Source organism: Marasmius oreades, chromosome 4, assembly GCF_018924745.1.
Source record: "Marasmius oreades isolate 03SP1 chromosome 4, whole genome shotgun sequence".
Classification (NCBI taxonomy): Eukaryota; Fungi; Basidiomycota; class Agaricomycetes; order Agaricales; family Marasmiaceae; genus Marasmius; species Marasmius oreades.
Window position 1 is genome coordinate 3110660 of NC_057326.1, and position 13225 is coordinate 3123884.

The 13225-nt window shown below is 45.7% G+C and overlaps 5 protein-coding genes across 5 annotated transcripts; 3 read left to right on the forward strand and 2 right to left on the reverse strand.

Moving 5' to 3' along the window:
• Nucleotides 1-4762: 4762 nt before the first annotated feature.
• E1B28_007812 (uncharacterized protein) lies at nt 4763-6586 on the forward strand (the record flags this gene model as incomplete). Its single annotated transcript, XM_043152589.1, has 7 exons — nt 4763-5106; nt 5165-5287; nt 5339-5486; nt 5549-5564; nt 5623-5657; nt 5706-5999; nt 6275-6586. The coding sequence occupies 7 exons, from the start codon at nt 4763-4765 to the stop codon at nt 6584-6586; spliced, it is 1272 nt and encodes a 423-aa protein (XP_043010675.1).
• Nucleotides 6587-7456: 870 nt separating this feature from the next.
• E1B28_007813 (uncharacterized protein) lies at nt 7457-8427 on the forward strand (the record flags this gene model as incomplete). The annotated part of the gene is made up of 3 exons (XM_043152590.1): nt 7457-7469; nt 7527-8197; nt 8248-8427. 3 exons carry the CDS (start codon nt 7457-7459, stop codon nt 8425-8427), a joined length of 864 nt encoding a protein of 287 aa, XP_043010676.1.
• Nucleotides 8428-9004: 577 nt separating this feature from the next.
• On the forward strand, nt 9005-10245 carry E1B28_007814 (uncharacterized protein; the record flags this gene model as incomplete). Its single annotated transcript, XM_043152591.1, has 4 exons — nt 9005-9217; nt 9285-9412; nt 9469-9802; nt 9856-10245. 4 exons carry the CDS (start codon nt 9005-9007, stop codon nt 10243-10245), a joined length of 1065 nt encoding a protein of 354 aa, XP_043010677.1.
• A 141-nt stretch (nt 10246-10386) lies between these two features.
• Nucleotides 10387-11114, reverse strand: E1B28_007815 (uncharacterized protein; the record flags this gene model as incomplete). Its single annotated transcript, XM_043152592.1, has 3 exons — nt 10387-10578; nt 10635-10826; nt 10893-11114. 3 exons carry the CDS (start codon nt 11112-11114, stop codon nt 10387-10389), a joined length of 606 nt encoding a protein of 201 aa, XP_043010678.1.
• A 48-nt stretch (nt 11115-11162) lies between these two features.
• On the reverse strand, nt 11163-11936 carry E1B28_007816 (uncharacterized protein; the record flags this gene model as incomplete). The annotated part of the gene is made up of 5 exons (XM_043152593.1): nt 11163-11213; nt 11272-11358; nt 11418-11595; nt 11651-11782; nt 11842-11936. The coding sequence occupies 5 exons, from the start codon at nt 11934-11936 to the stop codon at nt 11163-11165; spliced, it is 543 nt and encodes a 180-aa protein (XP_043010679.1).
• Between the last annotated feature and the right edge of the window lie 1289 nt (nt 11937-13225).

Consider the following 13225-nt stretch of genomic DNA (forward strand, 5'->3'; position numbering starts at 1 on the left):
GATGTCGGCAATGCACAAATGTAAGCCGGACTAAGGCATTCCCTTGATGACTCTCTCCATCGGATGCAAGAGACACAATTCAGATTCCAGTAACATCTCTCCTTGCATTAACACCATCAATAGTGGTCTGTATCATTTTTGCATGCTTGGGTGCCTTCTCGGATTTACATGTTCCAGAAACCAGAACCGGTCAAGCAGACTGTAGGCTTTTACTGGAGGTCAGCATTCCTATGGCTGATACTGTGGCCTTGATACGACTGCGAGTTAGCCCGGAACATGTTGGAACTCGGAAGCCAAAATTCTCATGTACCTCAGTGGCTAGGTGCACTTCACCCTTTTCCATATCCTCCATTAACTGTTCCAAGTCATCCACACTATTGAATGTGAGACTTGTTTGACTGCTGTGCTCCCGACATACTCCAATGAAATGGTTTGTATGCAGCTCGAACCTTGGCCTTTTCTGTGTACAAATCTCGTTAAACATCAAGACGGCATGTTTGACATTTTTTGCTCTGAGGGTTCCAATAACAGTTGTAATGCAACATTCAAGATTTGATTCAACTTCGGATTGTTGAGGAAAGGATGGAGAGGTGACCAGTGGGGAAACAGTGGAATGAACACGAACAGAGGAGATACCAGGTAGCGAGGATGAGCAGTGAGTAATATTGACTAGACGTGCACCCCCAATTCGCCAATTCAAGATCTGTCGCAGATAATCTTTCTCTGTGTAGCCAAAGACCCTTAACGAGCCCTCCGCTGCATGTGTATACATTGTCATCAAGCTTCGTATTCCACCCTTATGCCTCATCCATGCTGCAACCAATCTATCTGTTCGCTCGTAGTCACCTTGCCCAACAGTCACAATGAATTTCTTATGCATATCCAGGGCTTTCTGTCACACCACAAGTTTTCAGGCCATGTTCAATTCTCTGAGCCGTTTGGTTTGGGCTCTCTCCCGCCAACACTGTGCGATTTCCAAAATTCGTTCGAACCCATGATACTTATAGGCTGTATAGAGTGGGACCCCGGTATCGCGGATATAATCTACTAGTACCTAAATAAACGCATTTTTAACATTTTTATATATAATATAATCAAAATGGGAACATAATATGAGGATTAGAGCAAGCCCAAGCTGCTAGTCAAAGCACGGGTCTATTTGCGGGTTATCCGAAGTACAGAAAGTACGAAACACCCTATAGATGAGAGTCTTCGACGTTCCGAAACCTGTAGGAACTGATGAAGCAGCCTTTAAAAACCTTCGTTCATTTGGATAGGCCTCGTCTCACTCGCAATTACCTGTAGCAAACATGGGGACACTTGATTTTACTATCAATTTATTGATTTCTTCGATATTGGTTGAAAAGACGGAAACAACTCTTAGAAGTACATCTGGAAGTAACAATCGGACGGATGTAACTATCTAAAGTCCACTTCGGACTTAAGGAACGGAAACAATGCCAGTGGCTGTAACTTACAGCTGGAAACAAGAAAAGGGGCGGATGTCGACGATGTCCGGTCAGAAAGGACATTCTACCAGGAAAGAACCATAGGAACGATCCCTGGAATGTAGATCGAGCAGTTTTGGACTATTCCAGATCGGATAGAACAAGAGAGAACAAGGGAGCACATGGGGACTCGCCTTGGAAACAAAAAGGGGTCAGGATGTATCCACATGCAAATGTCAAAGATATCCGACTCGGAACAGGAATAAAGAAAATATGAGGAAAAGGAATAAGGAATGCTATATTCTGGACAGTTTTATATCTAATTGACATGTACTATACCTGATTAAGGGTACTTTGGTATCTCTGAAAGGGATTTCTCTATATTTTCGACTTTTTACCATATCTTCGACGTTTGATTATTATTTATTCGAAAAGGCGTATATAAGGGAGGATGGTAGCAGCAGTATTTTCCCCAGTAACCTACGACAGAAGCCTAAGTGCTTTCACTAGGGGACTCTGGCTCATACTTTGCCCCACTTCTTCGAAGTTGGTGTTTGTATTTGGAAAAGATTGGATTTGAACTTTGAATTTGATTTGAATTTGTTGCCACTTTGGTACTTGGAAACCTTGAACTTGTAGAGTTGCTTTGACTCGAATTTGAATTGAATTTGATAGTTCTATTTGAACTTAGAAAGAATTGAACACCTCCTCGAAGTAGTGAACTTCGTAGAAAGCCTTTGTCATTTTGACTTGTGAACACAGAATTTGAATTTGTTTTGAACCATATAAAGCCCCACCCTTGAAGTCTTATCTTAGAGTTCTCAGTGAACCTTGCTGAGAGCGTCCATTGATACCGACCTCCACAAATCAACTACGCTAATTGCTAGTGTTGGGTTTGGTTTTGCGCACTTCGTGCTTGGAGTGTGTTTTGCTGCACCTAGTAGTAGTTTTTAGTGCCGTTACCGGTCTCAAAACAGTGGAGAATTCCTGCAAGATTGGTGTCTTCAGGTAGACCAGAACAATGTCGACATGAGTGACCTGTCTTGTTTGTAAGTGGTTCGAATTTGTCAGCATCACGGGATTCTATCCAGGTGATGGTTTCTTCACACTGTCGATGACGGAGAATGAGTACACCCCTTTTGACAGCGTAATCCCAAGGAAGGGAAGTGGTCTGGTGAAGGAAAAAGGGATAGACATCTTCGGGCATCTTTCCAGGAGGTAGTTTTGGCCGAAATCCTTGACAAGGACCATTGACCTTGCAGTTTTGACGAGTATGCCAATGTGGAATGGAACTAATGTCAATGTCAGGCTGATCAATTGCCATACTGGGTGTGGGTGGTGATGGCAAAGAGTCGACATTGATGGGAGAAATGCTGCATGGAGGCACTGAAAAGGACGCGTTGGTCGTCGTCATTTGACGTGACGAGCAAGGGAAAGGGATCTGGCATTCTGGGCTTAGAGATAGTGACCAAAACCTGTCAACATTGACAGGTGATTGCGATGGTATAGTGGAGTCAATGATGACTGGCGAGCTACCTGTTGCAGGTAGTAGGGATGATCCTTCAGGTGAACCCAAGAGGTGTTCTCTGGCAAATTCCGAGACATAGGGTAGTGGGAGGGGGGGTCCTCAAGGACCTTATGTTTGAAAGGTCCATGCACCCCCAAAATGACATGATACTGCCTCAAATCAGTGTGTGTGGATCCAAATTATTGTTTTTAAAAGGAAATGCACTTTTCCCCGGTTGTGGCAGTAAAAATTTCCCTATTTAGCTATCAAAATTTGCTCAAATTTCTGCATCAAGTCTTATTGATCAGACTGAAACAATCCATCTTTTTTTTTCTTCATGCATGCATATAGCAAAGGCTAAAAGAAAAGGTACTATCTCCATCATATGTGGATTATTAATACTTTTGAAGGCTATCTACCTTATCTGCTCTTTATAGTATCACCTATGCTGCTGTGGTCTAGCTGGCAAGCCCATAGAAAAGTATTTTTGTGATGATAGATGTCACAAAGAGGCAGCAACGCAGAGGAGAAAGTGAGAATGACATGTCAAATATTGGAATATAACGTGGGAAATTGGTTTTCCGAAGCAAAATAATCACCATCGTTGAAGGATTTTGAATTTCATTGCACACGACGTCATCACATGTTTAATTGACAACAGGGCACATACTACAAAGTTCAAACAACTACAAATAGTTGAAATTATCTCTTACCAGACGTAAGTACAGCTCTGACCGAGCGGAAAGACAGATTGGTCACCCGTGACCATCAATCACCGGTCGCCAAACAATGCGGCCGCCACTCGGCATGGCCTGACGACATGACAGCTCCTGGTGGTCCCTCCGCCCTCCCGGCAGCTGGGTGGGCGATCGAAAGGTCGTCACCGCAGCTGACCCCCCTCCACGGACGGAAACAAAATATCGTTCGTGACCAGAATGGGGATTAGTGGGTGGGCCCGGGAGAGGGGAAGAGGTAGAACTAGAAATAGAGAGATATGGGACTGGTACGGCTTTATACGGCAGCAGTCAATATCAATTGAAAGGGACGGACGGGCGCTATCAATTGATAGCCTCTCGAAATCCAAAGGAGAGAGGTATCGCGACCGGAAGACTGAAAGCTCACCTGTCATCGAAGACCAAGACCAGGTCGGGGAGAGATACAGAGGGGAAGATTTGTGTCCTAAGAGCAGGCATAAGTATGTGAAGGTTTTGCGCAAACTGAGGGGACCCAGGTTGACCAGGTTGAAATCGCAAGATGAAACACGTAAAGTTGCGCCCATGTCATACTCACGTATACATGCGCCCATGTCACCTGCGACTACTCGCTGTCTTTCGTTCAACATGATTTTGTCTTTCTGGCTCTTCTGGCCACGGACAGAAGTACTTCAGACTCAGTAAAAAGACACAACCAAGCCGTAGGAAAGACAAATTTCTGGACCTTTGGTAAGCCTGGACCGCCCTCTCGCTTACACACTCTTACCCTCCCATCTGTGGGCAGGAAAGACATGGTTTGTCGTGTTTTATCACAGTAAACTAACGGCTGTCTCAGTAGGAAGGTCTCCTTAGTACAAGGCTAATGGACAACGCATTATTTCAAGCTGAAACACGTATATCCTCTCCAAATACGTATCCTTCCTCTCCAAATACGTATCCTTCCTCTCCAAATACGTATCCTCTTCTTCATGGAGCCTCGTCACTTGACTGTCGCTTGACCTGTGTCTCATGTTTCTTGTCTCTTTGACACGCGGGTGAGTAATGTCTTAATTTTTGCTTGCTTGCATCTATCCACCCTCTGATACAGCCTTGTAATGTCCGAAGAGATGTCCTCAAAAGTCAAACAGGCTACGTCGTTGTCATCCATTGATTCTATACAAACAACATCGCTCAATGCCGTCACAGCAGCTTTTGAAGGCCTTCGACAAGTCGTGCTGGAGTATGACCCTGCTGATGAAGCCTTTCTGGAAATTGTAGCAGACGATTTGGACGGTGAACAAGAGACTCAGCCGGAACCCACCGAACCCACCGCCAGTGCATCTGTTCAAGATCATGAGGGGGATACTGTCATGACTGATGCTGACATCAAACCTGACCTTGGCGTTATCAAGGAATTTTTGAAGGGCATGAGTGATGGTACGCTATCAGGCTATCTAAGGTATATATGTTTCACCGTCTTTCATTGTCTGTTACTTATATGACATACATCTATACAGCCTCATAAAACAGCTTGAGAGATGGGTGCATGATCACAACCTCATCCCAAGGGATGAGGACTTTTTTCGAGCCAATCCTCATGAAGACTCGCCATCTATGATTGCTGCATGGATTCTAGACTCGTATGTTTCGTTTACTTAAGTCATTTGATTTAAAATGACTTTGTGCACTAGATGTGATACAGTTAGACTCGACGGCACAGTTCGCCCCCAGTCTGAGGTCCGCAAGTCATACAGCCATGCACAGAAGATGTGTGCAGCGGCCACCTTCGGTTTCGGTCGCTTACACGGTCTTGGAAATATGACGTGGCAACAGAGTGGGGTAACGTGTAGAATGCGTGGTAACCCATCGGTTTCCCAACAAGTCCCATTGTACATGATCAGCTTACAGCAATGAAAAGTGGGTGCTAACTTATATATTATATTTTACTTAGTATCTGTTGACACATTATATGTAGGAGAGGAAGCTACGAGTGCCTGTGCGATCACAGCAGTGAGTTTCCCTTAATGACTAGGTGCTCAATTAACATTTTTACCACAGGATATCATTCGGAAAATGTATAATTACAACACTCAAGAAGAACATTGGAATCCTTCACCTCCTCAATTTGCACAATCGTCCCAGCCAATGTCTTCTTCTACCCAAAAGAAAACCCACCTCAGTCCTCGTTTTCGTCGCTTGCTTCATTTGGCATATACCATTGCCTTCCTATGTCTCCTACGTGTTGATGAGGTCCTCAACATCACTTTCGACCAAATCAACATTGTTCAACATGATGATGGCACCATTTTCATGAACATAACACTACCCTACAGGAAAACAGCCCAATTCGGGGTAATATTCTGTTCTTTGCTGTCAACCATACATTGCTAACTATACTACAATATTACAGAAATAAAACCATTTGTGTTACGTCGGCTTCCCAAAGAATTCAGGCACTTGTGCCCGGTCGCGCACTTGCAGAATGGCTACACGTGTTGAATGAGGAGGATGGCTTTGTTTTCCGCAAGATCAAGGACGGGACCGCACTGGCCCTGCTGATGAAGCCATGGTGAGAGTCTATTCATTCTGTCAGTCAGCTATGTAATGATACATTAACAATTTTTCAGACATCTCAGCAGTTTCTTGAGGGCTTTCGTCACAACCTTCTCGATGTCGGTATTGATCCAGCTCCATATGGAACACATTCTCTTCGCCGAGGAGGATGCCAATGGCTTTCAGCAGACCTTCGATGGCCATACATCAAGATCTGCCAATGGGGAGGGTGGAGTACCGAACTCACTAATGCAACTATTGTCAAATACCTGGTTTCGTGGAACGATGATCCTATGTGTCCATGGGAGGATTTCTTTGATTTTGGCAAGAAGTCGGGTGTTCGTTGCCCTATGTGTGGCCGTTCTTGTTTGTGCTGGGGTCGTTAGGATTGTTAGGATGTTCAAACATTTTCATATTTAAATTATGTATCAATGTTTCTTGTATGTACATATCAAGCTTAACAGCCTCAACTGTGATACATTGCATAAGCGTTGTGTCTTGTTCAAATACTTGGTCTTTCTTCTAGCTTGCAGTCAGTCGAGGAGTAGAAGGATCTAAAAAAGGCATGTTGCAAAAAATCTTGGATTGAAGAGGTTAAATAGAAATTGAATCATAGGGAGTTTCAGAACATATTTTAGATATATAGGCCGATGTACTCACCAAACTTCGGCCCTTAGGAGTGAGAGCTGCCCGGTCTAAGTGGCAGTCAAGGAGGACAGTCGAGGACAGTCATGTCACTAACGCGTGAACCCCCACTTAAGGGCAGGTCCGTGACTGTGGGCTTGGTGCACGCAACTCCCTCCCATCCTTTAAATGGCTTTTCTAGCGCTATCTCTGAACATCATTCGCCGTTAAGCACTTACGCTCTCATAACCAATTTGAATACTGCCACGAAGGCGAATTCAAGGCTTTTTTCCGAAGAACTACCACCACGCTTCGCCTAAGGAAGCAGACTCCTCAAAGAAGAAAATGGCGGCAAAGGCAAAGGCGAAGAAAGCGAAGGACAAGAAGGCTGAGAGAAGGTAATGTCAGGATGGAGATGGCGAAGGAATGATAACAGGTAAGGGTAGAAAGGTGTCAAAATTTACGGATAATGCTATAGGAAAACATCGATCCCAGACACGCCAAACAAACCAGCGTTGAATGCATTTCCTCGCGCTATTTTCGATTGCACCCCGAGCAGAGTCGATGAGGGCTCTTTACTGCGCTGGCGACAGAGATGGTTGGATAACGACTGGTGGTGATCGATTCCTCTGATGTTAGTTGAAGGTCAGTAATCTTTTACCCATGTCTTTCACCATGTTTTGACGGTTATGAAACTGTAAGACACATCCAGCTTGGACAGAATAAATGATAGAACCCTCCGCCATCTTGCCACATATTCACCTCTCATTCCAACCACCCAGCGAACTTATCTTTCACACGAAAACACACCCGCACAAGTTGTTCGTCAATCTTTGGACATAACTCTTCTTTCCGAATTCCCTCTCCTTCTTTCCTTGACAATAAAGCTCAATGTACTGGTTTTCACCGTCCTTCTTTCCTTGACAATAAAGCTCAATGTACTGGTTTTCACCGTATGGGGTGCCTGTGAGGACGTGCAGATACTGGAAAAGCTCCGCCTGGACACGTACACAATATCCAACCTCCATGTTCTTGACGAAGCACACTCGGGTACTCATTTACTTGAGGTGGCTGGTCTGAAGCTTCGCTTATTCGGACTTGGGGGTGCTCTTGTTCCTCATAAGATGTTTGACAACGGGGATGCCAATGCCACTATCGCTGGAGGGTTGGGAACGATGTGGACTACAGCTCTTCAAATTGGTCAGCTCGTAGACACTGCTCAACGTGCTTTTGATCCCACGGAGACACGTCTTTTGGTTACTCATGCTTCACCTGGTCGGGAAGGTATCATTGCTCAGTTGGCTTTGGTTTTGAAGGCGGACCTTACGGTTTCGGCTGGTTTGCACTTCCTATATGCCTACAACGGGTTCAGCGTTCGGAACGAATATGAAACCTTCCGGGAAAAAAAAACTTATCTGGCAAGGAGCAATTCTATAAGATTTGGGAGAGCGTGAAGACACAGGCGGATGCTGTGATTGACGAACATCAGCAGGTGTTGCTTAACAAAGCCCTTTACGTTGTTGAGTGTATACCTCCTGCGTTCGGCGCTCTGCGAAGGAGACTCTTTGCTGACTTGTTATTCGCAGATGATCATTGGCGTTAAACTGGACTACTTTATTTTGTTTCGAGAAATGCGCTTATAGCTGACCACTTTTCTATCTAACCCTCGATACCCTTGTCCCAAGTTTGTCCATTCGTTCTTTCTTGACGTCGTTTTCGCTCCCTCCTGCTACATTTAAATATCTGTTGATGGCATACAGTACCTCTCGAGCCACCACCTACATTCTGATTTCGTTTTAAATATTACAGAGACAGAATCCAATGCCACGTTTTGCAGCACCAAAGAACAAGTCTGAGATAGGTCCCACAACTGAGACATTTACCTTGCTTTCACCCTTTGATAATGAGTGCAGATGAGTTGTGGCCGGTACGTTCGCCAGAAAAACTACAATATCAGGTCTGACAAAGAGGTGGCCAACTTGTAGCTCTTTCACCCTTACAGACAGACTCGGCACCTTGTCGAAGTTGCGTTGGAACGAGGCTTTATCAAACACTACCATCTCTCCCGATGTCTCAATATAGGTATTGATGCAAGGTAAAGCATTCTGGTATTTTGACACAGGAGGCCTAACCCACATGCACTGTTTACCAGTGCATTGTTCGAAAGCTTTACCGAAACCATGAACTTGACATCAAGCTTTGTTCACCGCAAACCTTTATCTCAGTTTTTCCGGCTGATCACCCAACTCAATCTTGCCCCAGTCAATTGTATTTTTGTTTTTGACGGAAGGACATGTCCAAAGAGTCAGTGTAGTCAGAGAGAGATCTCCGAGTATCAGTTGTACGATGACGCCAAGTCATTCATAGAGCCTGCAGGATTTCACTGTCATGTGGTATGCAAGTTTTCTTTCCCCTCAAGTTGTGTTCAAGTTTCCTATAACAAACCTCGCACTGGCATAGGCACCAGGAAAAGCCAATGCTGAACTCGTGGAGATGAACCAGAGGGGTGTAATTGATATGATTCTAACTACAGACGGCGACACCAATTTACTTGCCTTACGTCCATTATGTGTTGCGCAAGTCAACTCGTAGGTTTATACCGCTCAGCGAGTCAGGGTATTGTCTCATCAAGTCCGAACATCAGACAGGAGAGTCATCAGCTCAATGAGCTTGTCCTCAACATTTATGATATCAACGCAGTCCGCCATGCACTCCCTGAGTCCGTTGAGCATCATTGCAAGCGGTTGTTGACTTATGATTTAAATGACGGCCACAGCGTTGATAACGCAATCAAACCGACTACGTCTTGGACTATTTCTCCACTTGGTCCATCAACCAGTCACTGGGTACCTCTCATTCAAGATATCCAAGCACTAACGAAATGCTGCCGTTCTACTCTGAATTGGACCGATGACAAGATATTGAGGAACTTCGAACAGAAGGTATACGCCGGTGCAGTGACTCAGATACTCTGTTCGGTGAGATGCTTCAACCCTACACTTGTAGATATGAGTGTTTAGACACATTTTAGAAGCAGGTATACTATGACTATCGGGATGGTAGCCTTTTGGCTGCCAGACTCACTCAGCAGATTGCGAACCAAACAACGCTCCTAAATCCCAAGCCAGTGCTTCCAATTTCGGTACTCAATCCACAAACCGTTGACCCCCAAGAAACAGTACCTGCCACCTTTTCCACACGGTATTTCATTCAGGATGTCCTTCTTGCACTAGGACAGCCCAGCAGCAATATAGCCAAAAGTGGTGACAGTTCCATTCAGCTCCATGTTCCAGTTGTTCTTCTTCTTGCAGCAACAAATCCCAGCCGATACGGGCGTGTTATCGACCAGCCGTCGCCTCCGATTTCCCAAGATTTTCGCCTTCTTGAAGGGGCACCAAGTGCCATCCACCGTGACGATTAAACCGTGTCTGAAAGAGCAGACAACATTATAATATATTCAAAGTATTGGAACCATGTATTAGTACTGTGCACGAAACGATATTACCTTCCGGATCATACTCGCTAGAATAAAAGCCAAGAAAACAAGAAGCTAACTGTGTGACTAAAGCTCACTCTTCCTTCGCCTCTGTCTAAATCCCACTCCATTCGCTAAATCCACCTGTTTACGGCGCTTGTGTAGCGTCTCCGTTATTTGTTTCCAGCTCATCCGAAGCTTGGTGTTAGAATCAGAGTCAACCGAAAACTCATCCCAGAATTCTTCCGGGGTCGATTCAGTATACCGTTCCGCAACCCACTAATGAAAACCGCATGTTATTAATATGATAAATCAGTTCAGGAGATTTAACATACCTGCCAATCATTCATCTGTTTTCGCAAGGGGGTATTCAACTTGAAGATTACGCTCCAATATCTGATTGGAATCCCACGTCCGTGTATCTTGACATCACAAAGTTTCCCATCGAAATATTTGTAGGTATCGGACCATGTGCAGCCGAGCCTATCGATGTCATGCGCAAATGATATCGCCTTGCTGTTCGGGTCCTGTGGAGCCACTTCGGAGAGCGTGAATCACAGAATCGGCCCCTTCGCCAAGGTCAAGGTTCGAACTTGATCGGCCAGGTCGTTCTCCATCGAAGTCGTTGGAATATGTTGTTGTTCAGATCCCGAGGGAGGCTCACCAACTGCTGCCGCTCGAAAGCTAGGAACAAGGAGTGATGCTGGCAGTGCAAACAGATCCAGGGATGGAGCAGAGTGGGACGAAGGAACCGGGGATTGAACAGGTCCTTGGTGAGGCTGGAGACCATAAGACTGCGACGTTACCAGTCCCATTGCATTGGTGTTCACTGAAGCAGCCGAGCCAGGTAGGGGGTCGGGAAGTCAAGTTAATATTTCACCAAGCGTGTCGACCACATATTGACCTCCAAACATCTTCAGATGTAAGGTTTGCGTTAGGTTCACTAAGAAATTTGATTAGATAAGTACTTACTGGGTGCACCGTGGGCTTTGAGCTGTCTTCCATCACGGTTGTCGGGGAGTGAGGGCGTGTTGGGTAATGTTTACGGAACTCCTTAGCCTGGGTGATTGCAATATCATTGTGCATGAGTTAGCACTGACTCGGAAGTAAGTACATACCCAAGCAACAGTTCCACCTTTGCGAATCCTACCTCCCGTTGAGGCGCTGCGCTGCTCTTGAACGTCCAGATGGCCTAACCACTCTTCGCGACGTAGTTGGGCACCTTTGAGTACTTTCTTTTTACCGCCAGGGTTTTGTTGTGGACCTTTATGAGTACGGCGTGCTCCAGCCTTAAGCCTAACATAGGAATGTCAGTATGTATTGTGAACTGTCGATAATGCAATTCACGTACAAAGTCCATTGGTCACAATCTTCGCTGAACGCCTTAAGCTTCGCCTGCAAAGCAGCAACAGTTCCACTCACGCCCAGTTCATACCTCCGGCAAAGAGCTTTCAACACATCCTTCTTCATTTTCGGCGAAAATCTGTTGTTTATCCATTAGCTTTCGGAATGAGAAAGATAATGGTGCAAGATAGAGCGTACATTCTGTACTTCTCGGTCGTGCCCTCAATGTCTCCTGGAAACTCATATTCTTTCTGTTTCTCTTGATCGAGGGCTTCTCCCGGTGATACCACCATTCGCGCGACCACAGCCGATAATTGAGAGATTTGGAGGCTGAACAGAAATCCGGCCAACAAAGCGATCGCGAAGCTTGCGAATAAAAGACAGCACCAGCTGCCACGGATATGAGTGTTGCTGTCGGACGGGAGAGCGATAGCGTTAGCGTTGGCGAGGTCTGCGTCGTCGAAGTCGCTGGCCGAGGCGAATGTTTCAGATCCATGTTCGGAGGTATCGAGTAAGCTTCGGATATGGACCAGATGAGCGAATCGGAGGGCGGGGCAGGTGACAAGTGTGAAAGGAAGCAAAAAAAAGCGCCATGTATTGGCTTTCGCCGTCGTTGCTGCCCAAACCGACGGCGAGCAGCGGCTGGCGGGCTACAAAGCACGAGAATGGACAAAAAAGGCAATGGCTATTTGGCTGCTACAAACAAGGGCAACGGCAGACAGCCAGAAAGACAGCGGCTATCACGCGTCACAATTAAGCGGGGATGCCGGTTACGGAACCGTGACATCCCTGTCTTCTCTCAGAGAGAAGTACTCTACAAACGCTCTAAAAGAAACTCGAAAATGAAGTCCAGGACCCTGAATATAGGGGGGTCCAAAATTTTTTTTCGGCCTGCTGGCTAACCCCCCCCTACCTAGGGTCAGGGATTGAAGTGGGTGAGCCCCCTTGCATATCATAGGTGGAATTCGAGAATGATACCATACTATTGCATTCTCTAGCCTAGCCTTCCCACCCGAAGTTCAAAAACTCAGAAAAAAGTCGGAGAAAAGTTGGACTGACCGCCACGCACCCTCTCGCTTTCCAGTGGTAGACTGCATAGCCTGCTGCCTCATTCCCTACATCTCTCGGTCGCTTGCACTGGTAATGTAATCGGATCCATGATAACCATGGTCGTGCCGGCAGCCTTTCCTTGCATCATTCCCATAATTTCGTAGGGTACGCCTGAACATGCACGGATAACCTGGATAAAGATGGAACTGAGTAAGACTCGATATAGGCAAACACGAGAATATACCATCTTAATCAAAGCCCGTGCTGAGATCTTGTACTGTTTGAAATAGTGGAGACTGCAGTAAGACCGAGCCACCTCCGAGTCTTTGGGAGTCCTTACACATCCTTCCAGAGAGCCACGCTATTAACCTTCTTCATTGGGAATCGCCTCCTCCGCTCTCACGTTGTAAAGTCGAAAGTTCGTCTGCCATCCGTACCAAGCAAGAGGAAACCCTTTGCAACAAGGCCAAAGGCTCCAAGCGCTCTGCTGTACGCTTCCTATCTCAACGATGTCGAAGATATTCCTAATAGT